Raw genomic sequence first — 20130 nt, 5'->3', positions numbered from 1 at the left:
GTTGAAAATAAAATTTGATCTTGAGGTACGTACAGAGTTGTACTATGTGCTCTCTAGAGGTACCAAATGGGTTGTAGAAAATGTTCTAAAGATACCTACAGGTTGTATAATGTGTTCTACAGGTGCTTGCAAGGTTGTAGAAATGGATTTATTCAATAGTGAATTATAGTTTGAAAGGTCTACACAGTTGGCTTATCTCTCAGTGAATTAGTTGGGCAAAAAATTGAATAGATCAACACATATAAAAAATCTTTATAAAGACGTTCGTAATTACTGTCTCTCAAGATGCTCGAAATTATCGTTAAAATAACTCGTATATTACATAATAATGTTCAAGTATTTAGGATTGAGAAGTGATACAGACGAGTGTCATGTTAAACATGTGTCGCCTTGCGATACATACTGACTCCCAGGTGTCGCCTTGCGATACATACTGACTCCCAGGTGTCGCCTTGCGATACATACTGACTCCCAGGTGTCGCCTTGCGATACATACTGACTCCCAGATGTCGCCTTGCGATACTTTACTTACTCCCAGGTGTCGCCTTGCGATACATACTGACTCCCAGGTGTCGAGAAATGTGTAGTTGAGGCCAAGTGTGAACTAAGAGTATATAAATACAAAATCATTGTGACCAAATTTATGTCTATGAACAATGTGTTTTTGAACAATAGTTATGTATTAACAAATATATTATTTTATATTATTTTGATTTATATTAACCTCTTCTTATGTAGATATAATTGATCTCAAAGAGCGTCTAATTCTTGAACTACATATTACAAGAAAATGAATATTAATCACATATTTGCACTTTACGCAGAGGAAAGATGACCAAATAGTCAATATGTAAATACTTGCTGCTAAGGTCGCTCTAAGAAGATGTCCCCTTAGCATGAAGTCAATGTTTGTGTGAGAAGACTTGAGTCTTACTCTCACAGTCTTATCCAGTCTTGAGTCTTACTATTTGGCACTTAAGTCACTCTTAATTGAGTGCGTGCACTCAGTGTCACACCGCTACACCAGCCCTTTGCCGTGATTTGCCACAACGCATGAAATAGAACATACTAATCTAACCAGAAATGCTCAAACCCAAGCAACCCTAACCTAACCTGCTGGGCATAGACAATGGGGATATATGTGAGCCACTACTGTTCATAATACTTGTTCGTTTGTAACAGTTAAGAGAACAATAAACAGCAGAAGAACAGAAGAGTATAACAGTGGGACATGTTAGGGAGGGGGCACTTACGGGGCTCACTATAGCCCGTGCTACATGGACATTTCGTTCTGAGTAACTAAATGTAAACCAACAACTGGATGAGAGGACTATACCAGTCTACATGTGAGCAGTGAGACTTCACCCCCTCATGCAGGCTTGGACAACAGCCAGGTCAACTCGGGCTAAGTAAGCAATTATCAAAGAAGGCACCAAGCTGGGAAGGCTATGTAGCACAACTCAGGCAAGGGTGTATCTATCTTGAGGTTATCTTGAGAGGATTTCGGGGCTTTAGTGTCCCCGCGGCCCGGTCCTCGACCAGGCCTCCACCCCCCAGGAAGCAGCCCGTGACAGCTGACTAACGCCCAGGTACCTATTTTACTGCTAGGTAACAGGGGCATAGGGTGAAAGAAACTCTGCCCATTGTTTCCCGCCGGCGCCTGGGATCGAACCCAGGACCACAGGATCACAAGTCCAGCGTGCTGTCCGCTCGGCCGACCGGCTCCCCCTTAGGAGGGAGGAGTTAGTGGTGTTATCAGTTATGTCAGCTGTGGCCTTGCTGGTCCACTGGGGTTACTAATCTACATCAAAAGATGCCGAAGGACCTAACACAACCCAACAAGTTGTGCAATAGGTGAAACATAAACTATGAACTGAGAGAGAGTGAGTATGAGCTGTACTCGCCTAGTTGTGCTTGCGGGGGTTGAGCTTAGGCACTTTGGTCCCGTCTCTCAAGTGTCAATCAACCAGTGAACAGATTCCTGAGCTTACTGGGCTCTTTTCATATCTCCATTAGAAACTGTGTATGGAGTCTGCCTCCACCACGTCATTTCCCAATGCATTCCATCTGTTAACTACTCTGACACTAAGCGATTCTTTCTAACGTCCCTGTACCTATTTGGGTACTCAGTTTCCACCTGTGTCCCCTTGTGCGTGTTCCATCCGTGTTAAATAAAACGTCTTCATCTACCCTATCAGCTGTGTGTGGATATTTGTGTGTAATTATACAAGTGTAATTAACAAGTACTAAGTATTTTTGGGATACTAAGTATTTTTAAGTACTAAGTTATGAGATTATTCGAGCTGAGAGCCAGGATCCTTTTAACATAAATTGGGTTTATGTTAGTGCAATGTTGCACTTCTTTACTACCTCTCCTTGCAATAAATAAATAAATAAATATATATTAATATATATATATATATATATATATATATATATATATATATATATATATATATATATAATATATATATATATATATATGCCATCAAACAACCATATGCTCGAAGTTGCATTGAACTGAATGTTGATTACTGGTGTCAGCTGTCAAATGAACCCGACCTCACGTGAACATAGTCTCTTACGATCATTGATTACTGCAGCGTCCTTCATTATGCCCTGGTGACTCAGGATGGTGATCAGTGATCACTCGGGCCATTGGTGCCTCTAACCAGTGACAACCAGAACGGGTGCCCGAAACTTTAACCAATGAGCTATTAAACACACACAATAAGAGAAGATCTCAAAGATGCGCAACAGGGGACAGATTCACGAAAGCACTTACGCAAACACTTACGAACCTGTACATCTTTTCTCAATCTTTGGCGGCTTTGTTTACAATTATTAAACAGTTAATGAGCTCCGAAGCACCAGAAGGCTGTTTATAACAATAACAACAGTTGAATGGAAAGTTTTCATGCTTGTAAACTGTTTAATAAATGTAACCAAAGCCGTCAAAGATTGAGGAAAGATGTACACGTTCGTAAGTGTTTTCGTGAATCTGGCCCCTGGTATCCAACTGAGACGTTGGGCCTCCCCCTGGGGCACCACTTGAGCACTAAGGTACTATGTGGTCCACGCCCTTGTCATGTAACCTGCCAATCATAATATACGTAGATATCCCCATCGACTTAAAAATTAAAACAAAATTTCAAAGACATCATCTTGACTATTAATACAGTGTGATTCAGTCAAGCAATATAACTTGTTACCTAATGAATTAAACACTGAACGAATCAATTAATAAACCAACATAAAAACTATTGAAAGCAACAGCAGTAGTTACTGAAGTTGCATCTGAGACATGAAATCATTAGTCCTTAAAAAGCCTCTGTGTCAAATTCAAGTTAATAAAACAATTGAATATCTTATAAAGTATTTATTGTGCATATATGAACACGAAACTTTGCCTGCTATTTGTACATTACTTCCTGGTCAATATAAAGCCAAGTTAAAACAACTTTTGATCATTCTTGCAGGAATCTTAGTGCCTCAACCTCAGTCATGTCCATGACCAGACAAATTTGAAATCAGCCTTAGAATGATATTGAAAATATGATCACTGAATTCTCCGCACCACATAATTTAACCTAACCTATCATAACTCAACCCAACCCAACCCAACCAAACCCAACCCAACCCAACTTAACATAACCTAACCCAAATCAACCTAACCTAACCTAACATAACCCAACCTAACCTAACCTTTGTTTACAAATCCTTTTACAATGCAATTTTAATATTAAGGCTTTAGATGCTTGGAACCCTAAATATCCAGATATAGCTAATTAACAAACGAACAAAAGTTAAAATCCACATGACGTAGAGAGGAACGTGGCACTTCATTTTCTGGTAATCTTAGTCTCGTCTGGTATATCACTCAATCCTCGCCCTGACAAAGAGAAGAATATATATATATATATATATATATATATATATATATATATATATATATATATATATATATATATATATATATAATGTGTACATACAAAAGAATGGGGGTGGTAGGAGGAGATAATATTAGTGTTCAGTGAGAAACCACAAGGTCTCCTCTGAATACTTTTTATTTTCTTCTCCGAGGCTATGGGTCCCCACATTGGCACCAGAGGTGGTACCCTCACAAAAAAAAAAAAAAAATATATATATATATATATATATATATATATATATATATATATATATATATATATATATATATATATATATATATATATATATATATATATATATATATATATATGTCGTACCTAGTAGCCAGAACGCACTTGTCAGCCTACTATGCAAGGCCCGATTTGCCTAATAAGCCAAGTTTTCCTGAATTAATATATTTTCTCTAATTTTTTTCTTATGAAATGATAAAGCTACCCATTTCATTATGTATGAGGTCAATTTTTTTTATTGGAGTTAAAATTAACGTAGATATATGACCGAACCTAACCAACCCTACCTAACCTAACCTAACCTATCTTTATTGGTTAGGTTAGGTTAGGTAGCCGAAAAAGTTAGGTTAGGTTAGGTTAGGTAGGTTAGGTAGTCGAAAAACAATTAATTCATGAAAACTTGGCTTATTAGGCAAATCGGGCCTTGCATAGTAGGCTGAGAAGTGCGTTCTGGCTATTAGGTACGACATATATATATATATATATATATATATATATATATATATATATATATATATATATATATATATATATATATATATAATATATTTGCAAATCTTACGTTTTCACTGCAAGGTTTGCAATTCCTGTCAATTATATCTCATATCAACTTCTCATCCTTCTTGTATGCCTGAATTAATGTAATTTTATAATACACTACGATCTCTTCTCTTGGGGGCCGAATTTCCACCACTCGAAAAGTCAACATATCGGGGTGGACGCTGCCACCTTCCCCCATGTATACCTGGACGCTGCCCACCTTCCCTCATGTATACCTGATCGCTGCCCACCTTCCCTCATGTATACCTGGACGCTGCCCACCTTCCCTCATGTATACCTGGTCGCTGCCACCTTCGCCCATGTATACCTGGGCACTGCCCACCTTCCCTCATGTATACCTGGACGCTGCCACCTTCCCCCATGTATACCTGGGCACTGCCCACCTTCCCTCATGTATACCTGGTCGCTGCCACCTTCCCCCATGTATACCTGGTCGCTGCCACCTTCCCCCATGTATACCTGGACGCTGCCACCTTCCCTCATGTATACCTGGACGCTGCCACCTTCCCCCATGTATACCTGGACGCTGCCCACCTTCCCTCATGTATACCTGGTCGCTGCCCACCTTCCCTCATGTATACCTGGTCGCTGCCCACCTTCCCTCATGTATACCTGGTCGCTGCCACCTTCCCTCATGTATACCTGGACGCTGCCCACCTTCCCTCACGTATACCTGGTCGCTGCCACCTTCCCCCATGTATACCTGGTCGCTGCCCACCTTCCCTCATGTATACCTGGTCGCTGCCACCTTCCCTCATGTATACCTGGTCGCTGCCCACCTTCCCTCATGTATACCTGGTCGCTGCCACCTTCCCCCATGTATACCTGGACGCTGCCCACCTTCCCTCATGTATACCTGGTCGCTGCCCACCTTCCCTCATGTATACCTGGTCGCTGCCACCTTCCCTCATGTATACCTGGTCGCTGCCCACCTTCCCTCATGTATACCTGGTCGCTGCCACCTTCCCCCCCATGTATACCTGGACGCTGCCACCTTTCCCCCCTCATGTATACCTGGTCGCTGCCCACCTTCCCCCCCATGTATACCTGGACGCTGCCACCTTCCACCCCTCATGTATACCTGGTCGCTGCCCACCTTCCCCCCCATGTATACCTGGACGCTGCCACCTTCCCCCCCTCATGTATACCTGGTCGCTGCCCACCTTCCCCCCCATGTATACCTGGACGCTGCCACCTTCCCCACCTCATGTATACCTGGTCGCTGCCCACCTTCCCCCCCATGTATACCTGGACGCTGCCACCTTCCCCCCCTCATGTATACCTGGACGCTGCCCACCTTCCCCCCCATGTATACCTGGACGCTGCCACCTTCCCCCCTCATGTATACCTGGTCGCTGCCCACCTTCCCCCCCATGTATACCTGGACGCTGCCACCTTCCCCCCCTCATGTATACCTAGACGCTGCCCACCTTCCCCCCATGTATACCTGGACGCTGCCCACCTTCCCCCCCATGTATACCTGGACGCTGCCACCTTCCCCCCATGTATACCTGGACGCTGCCCACCTTCCCCCCATGTATACCTGGACGCTGCCCACCTTCCCCCCCATGTATACCTGGTCGCTGGCCGCCTCCCCCATGTATACCTGGCCGCTGCCCGCCTCCCCCATGTATACCTGGACGCTGCCCACCCCCCCCATGTATACCTGGCCGCTGGCCGCCTCCCCCATGTATACCTGGTCGCTGGCCGCCTCCCCCCATGTATACCTGGCCGCTGCCCGCCCCCCCATGTATATCTGGTCCCTGGCCGCCTCCCCCCATGTATACCTGGCCGCTGCCACCTTCCCCCCCTCATGTATACCTGGTCGCTGCCCACCTTCCCCCCCATGTATACCTGGACGCTGCCACCTTCCCCCCCTCATGTATACCTGGTCGCTGCCCACCTTCCCCCCCATGTATACCTGGACGCTGCCACCTTCCCCCCCTCATGTATACCTGGTCGCTGCCCACCTTCCCCCCCATGTATACCTGGACGCTGCCACCTTCCCCCCCTCATGTATACCTGGACGCTGCCCACCTTCCCCCCCATGTATACCTGGACGCTGCCACCTTCCCCCCTCATGTATACCTGGTCGCTGCCCACCTTCCCCCCCATGTATACCTGGACGCTGCCACCTTCCCCCCCTCATGTATACCTGGACGCTGCCCACCTTCCCCCCATGTATACCTGGACGCTGCCCACCTTCCCCCCCATGTATACCTGGACGCTGCCACCTTCCCCCCATGTATACCTGGACGCTGCCCACCTTCCCCCCATGTATACCTGGACGCTGCCCACCTTCCCCCCCATGTATACCTGGTCGCTGGCCGCCTCCCCCATGTATACCTGGCCGCTGCCCACCCCCCCATGTATACCTGGCCGCTGGCCGCCTCCCCCATGTATACCTGGTCGCTGGCCGCCTCCCCCCATGTATACCTGGCCGCTGCCCGCCCCCCATGTATATCTGGTCGCTGGCCGCCTCCCCCCATGTATACCTGGCCGCTGCCCGCCCCCCCATGTATACCTGGTCGCTGGCCGCCTCTCCCATGTATACCTGGACGCTGGCCGCCTCCCCCATGTATAGACTGACCTGGGCGGTGCACGCCCCCCCCCCATGTATACCTGGTCGCTGGCCGCCTCCCCCATGTATACCTGGACGCTGGCCGCCTCCCCCATGTATACCTGGACGCTGGCCGCCTCCCCCATGTATACCTGGACGCTGGCCGCCTCCCCCATATATACCTGGCCGCTGCCCGCCCCCCCCCCCACGTATACCTGGCCGCTGCACGCCCCCCCCATGTATACCTGGATGCTGGCCGCCTCCCCCATGTATACCTGGACGCTGGCCGCCTCCCCCATGTATACCTGGACGCTGGCCGCCTCCCCCATGTATAGACTGACCTGGGCGGTGCAGGAGGAGCTTCTCCAGGCCTATAACGGGTCCCTCCGTCATAACAGACAGCAACACCGCCAGTATACCTCCAATAAACAGGAAGCCGCACGCATAAACAATCTGTTGGATCAAGAGTCAGTTATATATTGTGACTCAGGACTAAGTTAGCAGCTTAGAACCACTCGAGCATCTCTCTTACAGAGTAATTTACCTTCTTATAAAATTAATATTTGAGTCTAGCTCCTCTGAAGATAAAAGTTTTGTGATATCTAAGTGGGATGGTCCAAACCTATATTGATGAGAGGCATCATTTACATCTCATAATATATCTTGACACAATATGCCTAACCACTTGGGCTGGACGGAAGAGCGACAGTCTCGCTTCATGCAGGCCGGCGTTCAATCCAAGACCGTTCAAGTGGTTGGGCACAATTCCTCTCCCCCGTCCCATCCCAGATCCTTATCCTTCCCAGTGCTATATAATTGTAATGACCTGACGCGTTCCCCTCTCATAGTTCCCTTCCCTTCTTGACACAATACAAATGACACACGTCTTCTAGGAGTACCGACCATATTGAGATGGTTGATGTAGAAAGGCAGGTAGACCTGGCCGGGGAACAGGGACTGAAGAGGCACAGCGGTGAGGTAGAGTGTGTAGGTCAGACGGCTCAGAGGCTGCCAGGACGGGTGGGACAGGAACGAGTTGATCAGACCTGCAGACAGACGCCATTTACTAAGTCAAAATAAAATAACATTGTTAAGTTGACCAGACCACACACTAGAAGGTGAAGGGACGACGACGTTTCGGTCCGTCCTGGACTATTCTCAAGTCCACGAATCGACTTGAGAATGGTCCAGGACGGACGTCGTCGTCCCTTCATCTTCTAGTGTGTGGTCTGGTCAACATACTTTAGCCACGTTATTGTGACTCATCGCCTGAACATTGTTAAGTCGCTTGACAAAAAAAATAAATAAGTGTTAAATATTATATTCACCAAAACACTACACAAATAACTTCACTATATTGCATGATAATCCGCTACTGCATATCCATATACACATCCAGGTCTCATTTTCTTATTATTTCACCAGTTTTTGTATCGTCTGCAAATATCAATATGAATAATCCAGGTCCTCTCTCAGGCTGGTACCACAATCCAGGTCCTCTCTCAGGCTGGTACCACAATCCAGGTCCTCTCTCAGGCTGGTACCACAAATCCAGGTCCTCTCTCAGGCTGGTACCACAATCCAAGAACTCTCTCAGGCTGGTACCACAATCCAGGTCCTCTCTCAGGCTGGTACCACAATCCAGGTCCTCTCTCAGGCTGGTACCACAATCCAGGTCCTCTCTCAGGCTGGTACCACAATCCAGGTCCTCTCTCAGGCTGGTACCACAATCCAGGTCCTCTCTCAGGCTGGTACCACAATCCAGGTCCTCTCTCAGGCTGGTACCACAATTAAACAACAAACTGAGTACCATTTCCGATCGCCAAAGCTTTCCACTTGTGACCTGTTGCGTCTCTATCTTCTCTCTTCTTTCCTCTGTTTCCTATCCGAGAGGCATCCCCTCGACCATCCCAACACCTTCACAGTTGCATTGGCTTTGTTATCAAGTATTTATATGAGCACTTCACACACGATCCGGGAGGCGGTCGGCCGAGCGGACAGCACGCTGGACTTGTGATCCTGTGGTTCTGAGTTGGATCCCGGGCGCCGGCGAGAAACAATGGGCAGAGTTTCTTTCACCCTTGCCCCTGTTACCTAGCAGTAAAGAGGTACCTGGGTACCTATTTACTGCTAGGTAAAGCAGGCCTCCACCCCCAGGAAGCAGCCCGTCAGCTGTCACGGGCTGCTTCCTGGGGGTGGAGGCCTGGTCGAGGACCGGACCGCGGGGACACTAAAGCCCCGAAATCATCTCAAGATAACCTCAAGAAGATGGTTTCAAACGCTCTCAGATATTGATGGAATATGCAGGGGACCCGCCTAGTATGGGTTTAGTAACAGGCAAGTGATGCAGTGCTAATTCCAATGTACTCGATATCTCGCGCCCATATTATCATTTTGTCATAAAAGTAATGGATTATGTAAAAATAATAATCTACTGAATCCATAATAATGCTTGGAGGCGAGTTTTTGTAATGTTGCCAAGTTTTGCAGGGAACAATTTCAGCAACACCTGTAGTTAACATTTTCTCCTCTGTTTTCATTCGTGTATAAAGATGCTAAATTTGCAGCTTGCCAAATGCCTGGTTATTCAAGACCTGTGGTGACGCTTGGGCTCACCCTCAGCTTCTCCATAGCTTAAGGACCAGTTCCTCCAGCCTGATCCTCACTTCTCTTTCCTTCAGTACTTGTTCTGCTCTCTCGCGTGTGTGTACTCACCTAGTTGTGCTTGTAGGGGGTTGAACTTTAGCTCATTGGTCCCGCCTCTCAACCGTCAATCAACTGATGTACAGATTCCTGAGCCTACTGGGCTCATATCTACATTTGAAACTGCGCATGGAGTCAGCCTCCACCACATCATCCTTGTGCATTTCACCTGTTAACTACTCTGACACTGAAAAAGTTCTTTCTAACGTCCCTGTGGCTCATTTGGGTACTCAGCTTCTGCCTGTGTCCCCTTGTTCGTATACCACCCGTGTTAAACAGTTTGTCCTTTTCAACCCTGTCATTCCTCTGAGATTTTTGTAGGTAGTGATCATGTCTCCCCTTTCTCTTCTGTCTTCCAGTGTCGTGAGATGCATTTTACGCAGCCTTTCCTCGTAATTCATGCCTCTTTGTTCTGGGACTAGCCTAGTGGCATACCTCTGAACTTTTTCCAGCTTCTTCTTGTGCTTGACAAGGTACGGGCTCCATGCTGGGGCCGCATACGTCAGGATTGGTCTTACATATGTGGTGTACAAGGTTCCGAATGATTGCTTGCACAGGTTCCTGAAGGCAGTTCTGATGTTAGCCAGCCTTGCATACGCCGCAGATGTTATTCTTTTTATGTGGGCTTCAGGAGGCAGGTTTGGTGTGATATCAACCCTTAGATCTTTTTCTCTGTCCGTTTCATGAAGTACTTCATCTCCCATTATGTATCCTGTGTCTGGCCTCCTGTTTCCACCACCTAGCTTTATTACCTTACATTTACTCGAGTTGAAATTTAGTAGCTATTTGTTGGACCATTCATTCAGTTTGTCTAGGTCATCTTGTAGCCTCATTCTCTCTCCTTTGTTTTAACCCTCCTCATAATTTTTGCATCATCAGCAAACAATGAGAGGAACGAGTCTATACCCTCTGGGAGATCATTTACATATATCAGAAACAGTATAGGTCCAAGGACTGACCCCTGCGGGACTCCACTGGTGACGCCTTGCCAATCCGAGACCTCACCCCTCACAGTGACTCGCTGTCTTCTGTTGCTTAGGTACTCCCTTATGTGTGTGTGTGTAAACACGTGCAATAATTTCATAACACGAATTAAGTATTTAATTACATGCATTATTCATTACATGCGTGCATTCTAAAACAATTTTTATTTATTTATTTTCATTATTCTATTATCGTGCCCAGGTCGCCCGTCCGACAAGTAAACTACTATTCATTTGTCTAGAAACGTTATTGTCCTCAGAGTCCTACCTATAAATGCCTCAGTTCCTACCTATAAATAATCTTTATACGACACATTGACAAGTCGTCAAGCCAGACGTGCCTCTCACCTCCATTTCCAGTATGACAAGCAAAGACGAGCCAGAGGAGGGCGAGGCACCAGGCGCCCCGGCTGAAGCCCGCGTAGATGATGCTGGGGGCGCGAGGGAGGGGCACCTGGTCGTCCCCCCAGGTGTCGTACCTGGCCATCCCGTACAGCACCAGCGAGGCCACCGTCGTCGCCGCAGCCCACCCCAACACCGTCTGCCACTACACCCAGCGGGAGAGGCAAATATTACTGGTCATGGAAGGACTGTGATTGTTTGGGGTCACAGAGAGGAACTGTGTCTTACTCCACCATCCCTCCAAAACTCTCGTATTAAATATATCACCATTACTTACCTTGTGTGGTATTGCACTTAATTATTTATTCATTGTTAGCATCTCGCGAATCGAACGCCGACGTTCGATATGCAAGAAACGAGACCACTTGTGTACCAACCAGTCCAAGTGGTTGGGCACCACTCCTTCCCTTCGTCTTATCCCAGTACCATGTTCACATATCCCAGTACCTTGTCCACATATCCCAGCACCTTGTCCACATATCCCAGCACCTTGTCCACATATCCCAGTACCTTGTCCACGTATCCCAGTACCTTGTGCACGTATCCCAGTACCTTGTCCACATATCCCAGTACCTGGTCCACATATCCCAGTACCTGGTCCACATATCCCAGCACCTTGTCCACATATCCCAGTACCTTGTCAACATATCCCAGCACCTTGTCCATATCCAAACACCTTGTCCACATATCCCAGTACCTTGTCCACATATCCCAGCACCTTGTCCAAATATCTCAGCACCTTGTCCACATATCCCAGCACCTTGTCCACATATCCCAGCATGTGTAATATGTGGTCCGACCCATCCTCCTACTATGAAGATACTTACTGCAACCATTTCGTCACTATCAATATGTCGTGATGGACCAGCAACAAAAATTGACTTATGTTATTAAATTTGAACAAATGTGAAACTTTTGAACGACAAAATAAATATAAGACCTATCCTAGCACCCCTAGGCCTAAAACACGCTGTCTTAGGCCTAATATTGTACATATATGTGCTACACTAGACTTAGGAATATATAAGTATAGTTTTGGCTTTATTTTTCAGGACTATACAATTCAAAGTACAAAAAAAGGAAGGTTTTGGTGATCCATCACTACATATTGGTACTTACGACCAACTGGTTACTGTAAGTACTCTCACTTCAGGAGGACGGGTTGATATAGTCGTACTGGCTAAGTCTTCTGATACTTCCCCCTCTCTATTAATCTCTCTTACACTCTCATCTATCCTTCCCTATCCCCCTTCTCCCCTTTTGTCCCCCAACATCCCCCTCTCTAGCTCTCCTTCCCTTTCCACTCTCATTCCCAATCTCCCCCATCCTCTTTCCTTTCCTCTTCACCTTCCTCCTCCCTCCTCTTCTTCCCTTTCCCCCAACATCCCAACTCCCCCAACATCATCCCCCTTCTAGAGGGAACCCCATCTAGTAACATTAGAAACAGGCTCAGTATTTTCAGAAATGTGTTAACCAAGCATTAATATAACCAGAGTATCATGTATAGCTGCCGAAAGGCAACTTCCATACGCACATACGAGACACACTAGGTAGAACAACACATACCTCAAATGAAGGCTGTGGGAAAATATCCACTTAAGGTTAGGTTAGTCATGGCCTATAGGTGACTTATAGCACAATGGAGCACATGGCGCGTGTCTAGCCATTATTAGATGTCAAACCATGATGACTGTGGGGCAGTAATAAAAGAAAACTCGATTTAGCGAAATCCGACGTCGCATGACACCAAACAGAACCGAGAGGTGCCGGTAATGATTCCCTTTTCAGGTTACATCAAACAAATTACTCCTTAAAAATTATCTTAATAGTTCGATATTAATAATAATTTGGGTAGTTAGCTGTTAGGACAGATAAATTAGGCAATCACGAGTTAATATCAAGAGTTTAATGGAGAGCGGGCACGATACACCCGCCCCACGCACTGCCACCTGGAGATGAAGCGTCGTCAGCAGGCCAGTCTCACACAACAACAGTCACCAGGGATCGCCCCTAAATCAACACAACTACAGTCACCAGGGACGGACTCCTGGTTCAACCTTGATGACGAGCGGACGTCTGGACACCTCCTCCACCTGGGAGCCGCCGGATCACGTTCTGTTTTCGCGTTTTGAATTTGATACTGCCGTTTGCCGTTCTTCAACAGTCCGGTTGTACGACGCCTGGCGCACATATCGCCTTGGGATGCGGGATTGTTGATAGTTTTTTTTTTTTTTGCGTGTTCTGGCTGGTTCTCCTGGCGGAGTGACGGTGTCCGGCGCCGGCTTGGCCGAGAGGTGCCGGGGGTTGGTGGGCTCCTGGTGTGCCCTCAGCCGTAATGGGCGGCTGGCATCTGCTCTGCCGGCGGGCACTGGATGACTTGCGCTTTAGTTGGGTCCGAGTTTTTGGTTTTGCTCCCCCAGTGTTCTCTGTGTGGGGCGGGGCCGGTGCTTGTCACCCTGAGGGACTCTTGGGGCTCCCCAGTGTTCTCTGTGTGGGGCGGGGCCGGTGCTTGTCACTCTGAGGGACTCTTGGGGCTCCCCAATTATCGCCCGTCTGTGTGTTTATTGGCCGCGAGGCACATTAGTTTCTGCTGATAACCGACCTTTATTTCTACATTCGGCGAAATTCGTCATTGAGGGCAGCAATAATTCCTGTCTGGGTCTTCTTCCCCGCACACAACCTGAAGCCACTCAAGGAGAGGATCCCCGGTAACCACTTTCACTAACAGCTAAGCTGTTCATTTTCTTTCGGGAGTTTAATTTAATTTTTGTATTTACATAAACCCCCTTCTCTTTTTTGTGGTAACAACATATGAGGGAAGGATTTACAACTAATTTTAAAATGGCGAAGACGTTTCAGTCCATTCTGAACCCATTCATGTTGGGAGTTGGTTACAGTATTTATTCAGGTACGTTATTATGAAATTATTTGCATATAAGTTTGCATGTAAGTAGCACATGTGAACATTTGATGGACATAGCTGGATTGATGACAACAGAATAATGAAGAGAGACCCAAATCTCCGTTAAAGGCATAAGAATGGAAGAAACTGCAGAAGGTCTATGGGCCTATACGTGGCTGCTGCAGTTTATAATGCAAGCAATTAAGCGTGTCCTTACCAGCTTGAGTTTGATGGTGCGGCCTCGCACAGTGTAGATGAGCCAGCCAGCCCACACACCCACCATGTAAGAGTTGGCTCGACACCACGGGGTCATGTAGGTGTCCACGCGAGCAGTCGGTTTTACAACCGGGTCTCTGTCACAGTAAACAAAACACTTTAGACCAAATTGCAGTACTCAATCTAGGTCTCTTTTATATATATAAAGTTTGAGAAATTAAATATTCCATACATTTTTCAAACATGTTCATAGCTGAATATCTATGCATTGAAAATACAAAATAATAAGTAAAATTGTATGTTAAATAATAACACAACAGATGATAATTATGACATCTTTATTAAGAGAAATCATGAAACAAACACTGAAATAACACAACATGGAAAAGAATACTTGTTTAGTTAGATGCTCATGACACGAATAAGTGTGAACTGAATGTAGTATAGCCAAGACATTTCACATTCACATGCATCAAACACATGAATGTAAGATATACATGAATACATATACATTTGAATATGTATATGCTTGTGTGCATTTAGGATTATATAAACAACAAATAGGAAAAAAAAGTGCCGAAAACATCATTACTGAGACGATAAGTGGGAGTGGCAGGTACACAGGTGGTCTTGGGATAAACAATGGACCCCAGGGAGGGTTTGGGGGGTCACCACAGGACCCCACTGAGGTCATTATAGGACCCCAGAGTGTTGTGAGTTCACTGGATGGCTGAATGGAAGTCGATGGGTTGACAGCTACGTGACTGAGGGATACCTGGTTGATACCTGGTTGATGGGGTTCTGGGAGTTCTTCTACTCCCCAAGCCCGGCCCGAGGCCAGGCTTGACTTGTGAGAGTTTGATCCACCAGGCTGTTGCTTGGAGCGGCCCGCAGGCCCACATACCCACCACAGCCTGGTTGGTCCGGCACTCCTTGGAGGAATAAATCTAGTTTCCTCTTGAAAATGTCCACGGTTGTTCCGGCAATATTTCTTATGCTTGCTGGGAGGACGTTGAACAACCGCGGACCTCTGATGTTTATACAGTGTTCTCTGATTGTGCCTATGGCACCTCTGCTCTTCACTGGTTCTATTCTACATTTTCTTCCATATCGTTTACTCCAGTACGTTGTTATTTTACTGTGTAGATTTGGTACTTGGCCCTCCAGTATCTTCCAGGTGTATATTATTTGATATCTCTCTCGTCTTCTTTCTAGTGAGTACATTTGGAGGGCTTTGAGACGATCCCAATAATTTAGGTGCTTTATTGCATCTATGCGTGCCGTATATGTTCTCTGTATTCCCTCTATTTCAGCAATCTCTCCTGCTCTGAATGGGGAAGTGAGTACTGAACAGTACTCAAGACGGGACAACACAAGTGACTTGAAGAGTACAACCATTGTGATGGGATCCCTGGATTTGAAAGTTCTCGTAATCCATCCTATCATTTTTCTGGCTGTCGCAATATTTGCTTGGTTATGCTCCTTAAACGTTAGGTCGTCAGACATTATTATTCCCAAATCCTTTACATGCTGTTTTCCTACTATGGGTACATTTGATTGTGTTTTGTACTCTGTATTATGTTTAAGGTCCTCATTTTTACCGTACCTGAGTACCTGGAATTTATCACTGTTAAATATCATGTTATTTTCTGATGCCCAGTCGAAAACTTTATTAATATCAGCTTGAAGTTTTTCAATGTCCTCAGCCGAGGTAATTTTCATACTGATTTTTGTGTCATCTGCAAAGGATGATACGAAGCTGTGACTTGTATTTTTGTCTATATCTGATATGAGAATAAGGAAAAGCAGCGGTGCAAGGACTGTACCCTGAGGTACAGAGCTTTTCACTGCACTTGGACTAGATTTTATATGGTTGACAGTTACTCGCTGAGTCCTGTTTGACAGAAAACTGAGTATCCAGCGTCCTACTTTACCGGTTATTCCCATTGACTTCATTTTGTGTGCTATCACGCCATGGTCACATTTATCGAAAGCCTTTGCGAAGTCCGTGTATATCACATCAGCATTCTGTTTCTCTTCTAATGCCTCAGTGACTTTGTCGTAGTGCTCAAGTAGCTGTGAGAGGCACGATCTTCCCGCTCGAAATCCATGTTGGCCTGGGTTGTGAAGGTCATTGGTCTCCATGAAATTGGTGACCTGACTCCTAATCACTCTCTCAAATACTTTTATGATGTGCGATGTTAGTGCAACTGGTCTATAATTTTTTGCCAATGCTTTGCTCCCTCCCTTGTGTAGAGGGGCTATGTCTGCTACTTTAAGTGCATCTGGTATCTCCCCCGTGTCCAAGCTCTTCCTCCACACTATACTGAGTGCCTGTGCTACCGGCACTTTGCATTTCTTTATAAATATTGAATTCCATGAGTCTGGACCTGGGGCCGAGTGCATGGGCATGTTTTCAATTTCTTTTTCAAAATTTAGTGCGCTCGTGTTTATATCAGTTATATTTACAGGGGTTTGAATATCCCGCATAAAGAAATTGTCTGGATCTTCCACCTTCATGTTGTTTATTGGAGTGCTAAACATGTCCTCATACTGCTTTTTTAGGATTTCACTAATTTCTTTGTCATCCTCCGTGTATGAACCTTCACTTGTACGAATAGGTCCAATACTGGCAGTGGTTTTTGCTTTTGATTTCGCATATGAGAAGAAATATTTTGGATTTTTCTTTATTTCCTGAATGGCTTTCTGTTCTAACTGCCTTTCTTCAGTTTCATATGAGTGTTTCAATTTCCGCTTGATTTCTTCAATCTCCCTATTTAAATTATTCCTTCTTTGACGGGAAATTCGTGTCTGCATAAGCAGTTCCGTTATTTTTTTCCTGCGTTTATAGTGCCGTCTGCGTTCTCTTTTTACGTTAGATCTCTTTCTGGCTTTCCTCAAAGGAACATGTTTCAGACAGACTTGATACGCTTCTGAAGTCAGTTTTTCTATTCCTTCTGTAGGACTTGTATTACTTAGAACAGTTCCCCATGGAATGTTTGTAAGTTCCCTGTTTATTATCTCCCAGTCTATCCTTTTATTATTAAAATTGAATTTACTGAATAGCCCCTCTCGCTTTATCAACGTTTTAGGTCTATTCTGAGTATTGATGGTCGTTTGCACTTCAATGAGCTTGTGATCTGAATATGTGGTATCTGATATCGTAATGTCTCTGATAATGTCTTCATTGTTCGTAAAGACCAGATCTAGAATATTTTAATTTCTCGTTGGCTCCGATATCTGCTGATTGAGTGAAAATTTGTCACAGAATCTAAGTAGTTCTCTAATCTGTGGTTGGTTAGGTCCTGATAGATTTCCTGGTATAATATTATTGTTTGCTATTTTCCACCTGAGACTAGGCAAGTTGAAGTCACCTAGGAAGATAATATCAGGTATCGGGTTCTCCAAATTATCAAGGCTATTCTCTATTTTGCTTATCTGTTCTGTGAATTCCTCAGCCGTTGCATCTGGCGGTTTGTATATTAGTATAATCACTAAATTTATTTTCTCTATTTTTAATCCCAGTACCTCTACCACCTCATTTGTAACGTTTAGGAGCTCCGAGCATACAAGGTCTTCCCTAATATACAGACCCACTCCTCCATGTGACCTAATTTTCCTATCACACCTGTATAGGTTATATCCTGGAATCCAGATCTCACTGTCCAACAATTCCCCTGCATGGGTTTCTGTGAAAGCTCCAAATACTGCATTTGACTCCGTGAGGAGGCCATTTATGAACTGTACTTTGTTGTTTGTTCTTGTTTTCAGTCCTTGTATGTTGGCAAAGATGAATGAGGTTACTCTATTAGTGATAGTTTGAATGGGAGTGGGGAATGGGAATGGGTTGACAGCTAGGTGGGTGATGGGTGGTGAATGGGTGGACAGCTGGGTGGGTGATGGGTGGTGAATGGGTTGACAGCTGAGTGGGTGATGGGTGGTGAATGGGTTGACAGCTAGGTGGGTGATGGGTGGTGAATGGGTTGACAACTGCGTGGGTGATGGGTGGTGAATGGGTTGACAACTGCGTGGGTGATGGGTGGTGAATAGGTTGACAGCTGGGTGGGTGATGGGTGGTGAATAGGTTGACAGCTGGGTGGGTGATGGGTGGTGAATGGGTTGACAGCTGCGTGGGTAATGGGCCGAACTGGAAGGGATGATTGTCCAATGCTTTACAAAAAACAGTTCTCAGAATAATGTTTTTGCAATAAGACCTGACTTTGATGGGGAGATTAGGATTAGTAATTTAGTAAGAGGCCTCGCTAAGTTTAAAGCAAAGGAATTTATTGCTTATTGTTGCTTATGCACTTAGCAAAATCCCGAGCGCTTTTTACATGTCATAATTTGTTCAGATAATAAAGCAAAGCTGAAGTTAAACTAAATTAATCAGACATTTGAAGAATAATGAACAACTTACATAAAGTTGAATGCAGGAGGCACATTATAGACAGCCGCTATTGTCGTTGGGATGGCGAAGGATACCGCAGTGACCAACCCCAGCAGTGGAAGTCCTGGGGAGGAACGTAAGTATGAATCACAGTGACCACCCGCAGTTGATGGGCTCTCTAAAGCAGCAAATTACACGAAGAAAATAACAGAGGAAAAACACCTGGATACAATAGTAATAGCAGAGACAAAACTCATATGTTGATAACAAAGGAGTTTTGTTCTATAAGCACCAGATTTAAAAAAAAAAAATGTACTCAAGGGGAGGGGGGGTAGAAGAAGGGATATGAAGAAGAAATTATGTTATATTAATATATAAGCACTAATGTCCTTAAACGGATAGTACCCACACCTCTGAAGGCTTCACATGGTAACGCTGCTGTCGGAATCCGACACACAGATAATAACATAGTCTCCCCTTAGTCAGTATTCTCTTAATAATAGAAAATGGGAGATCCTGTGACGTCAGAGACAACTCGTATATTTACAAATTCTAATACTGTTTATACAACAGTCATGCATCTAAATTTAACACAAAAGTACTCAACAAGACTGAATATAATTACTAACACCAAAATGTAGCTTGATTCCCTTGTTAATGTAAAATTACTTTAGAAGTGGAACCATGCCCTCAGGGGCGTCGGTCCCACAAAACTCACACTCGCATCAACAACAATAAAGGGTGCTCCAGAAGTGTTGTGATACTAGTCGCCTTGGATAGACTTACTCTGCCCCAAGCAACTACCACGACAACACCACTACTATCACTAGAGCAATCCTGTATCCGGCTTACCAAGTATACTATATTTGAATTATTTGTGTACACATTTTTTTTCATTTATAAGGTAGCTGGTTATGACGTATGAATAACAACCCCACGAAGTACGTGTACCCCATTTAACACCCACCTATTTCATGCCATACCTGTAATTATATATTTAGGGAACTGTTATTAACTCCTTGTATCCCATACAGGTAAACTGTGATTTGGAATAGCAAGAAATTGAGCAGACAGTTGGCACTACACATAATTTGTCTAGCTATTTGCCAGGGCTTGTAGTCTTCACGGCCGCCATTACGTGGCACAAAGAGGCACAGGGCCACACCTATATTGATACTACCATTACACAGCCTTAGCAGGCCCCTTCAACAGGAACAGCTAAGCCCTCTTTAGTTATAGTAGTATTAGTATTC

The 20130-nt window shown here is 45.1% G+C and overlaps 1 protein-coding gene across 1 annotated transcript in view; it reads right to left on the bottom strand.

Moving 5' to 3' along the window:
• Window positions 1-3364: 3364 nt before the first annotated feature.
• Window positions 3365-20130, bottom strand: part of LOC123761395 (nose resistant to fluoxetine protein 6) — a 70947-nt gene continuing 54181 nt past the window's right edge. The window contains exons 12-17 of the mRNA XM_045747409.2: window positions 18908-19001; window positions 14492-14627; window positions 11319-11517; window positions 8188-8330; window positions 7626-7737; window positions 3365-3892 (exon numbers count right to left, since the gene is read on the bottom strand). Of these exons, the coding sequence (XP_045603365.1) occupies window positions 3843-3892; window positions 7626-7737; window positions 8188-8330; window positions 11319-11517; window positions 14492-14627; window positions 18908-19001 (734 nt within the window). The 3' untranslated portion in view covers window positions 3365-3842. The remainder of the gene's footprint in view (window positions 3893-7625; window positions 7738-8187; window positions 8331-11318; window positions 11518-14491; window positions 14628-18907; window positions 19002-20130) is intronic.

This window comes from Procambarus clarkii, chromosome 7 (genome assembly GCF_040958095.1).
Source record: "Procambarus clarkii isolate CNS0578487 chromosome 7, FALCON_Pclarkii_2.0, whole genome shotgun sequence".
In the NCBI taxonomy this organism is placed as follows: Eukaryota; Metazoa; Arthropoda; class Malacostraca; order Decapoda; family Cambaridae; genus Procambarus; species Procambarus clarkii.
Note: the sequence above shows the minus strand (reverse complement) of the source record. Positions and strands in the feature narration are given on the sequence as shown.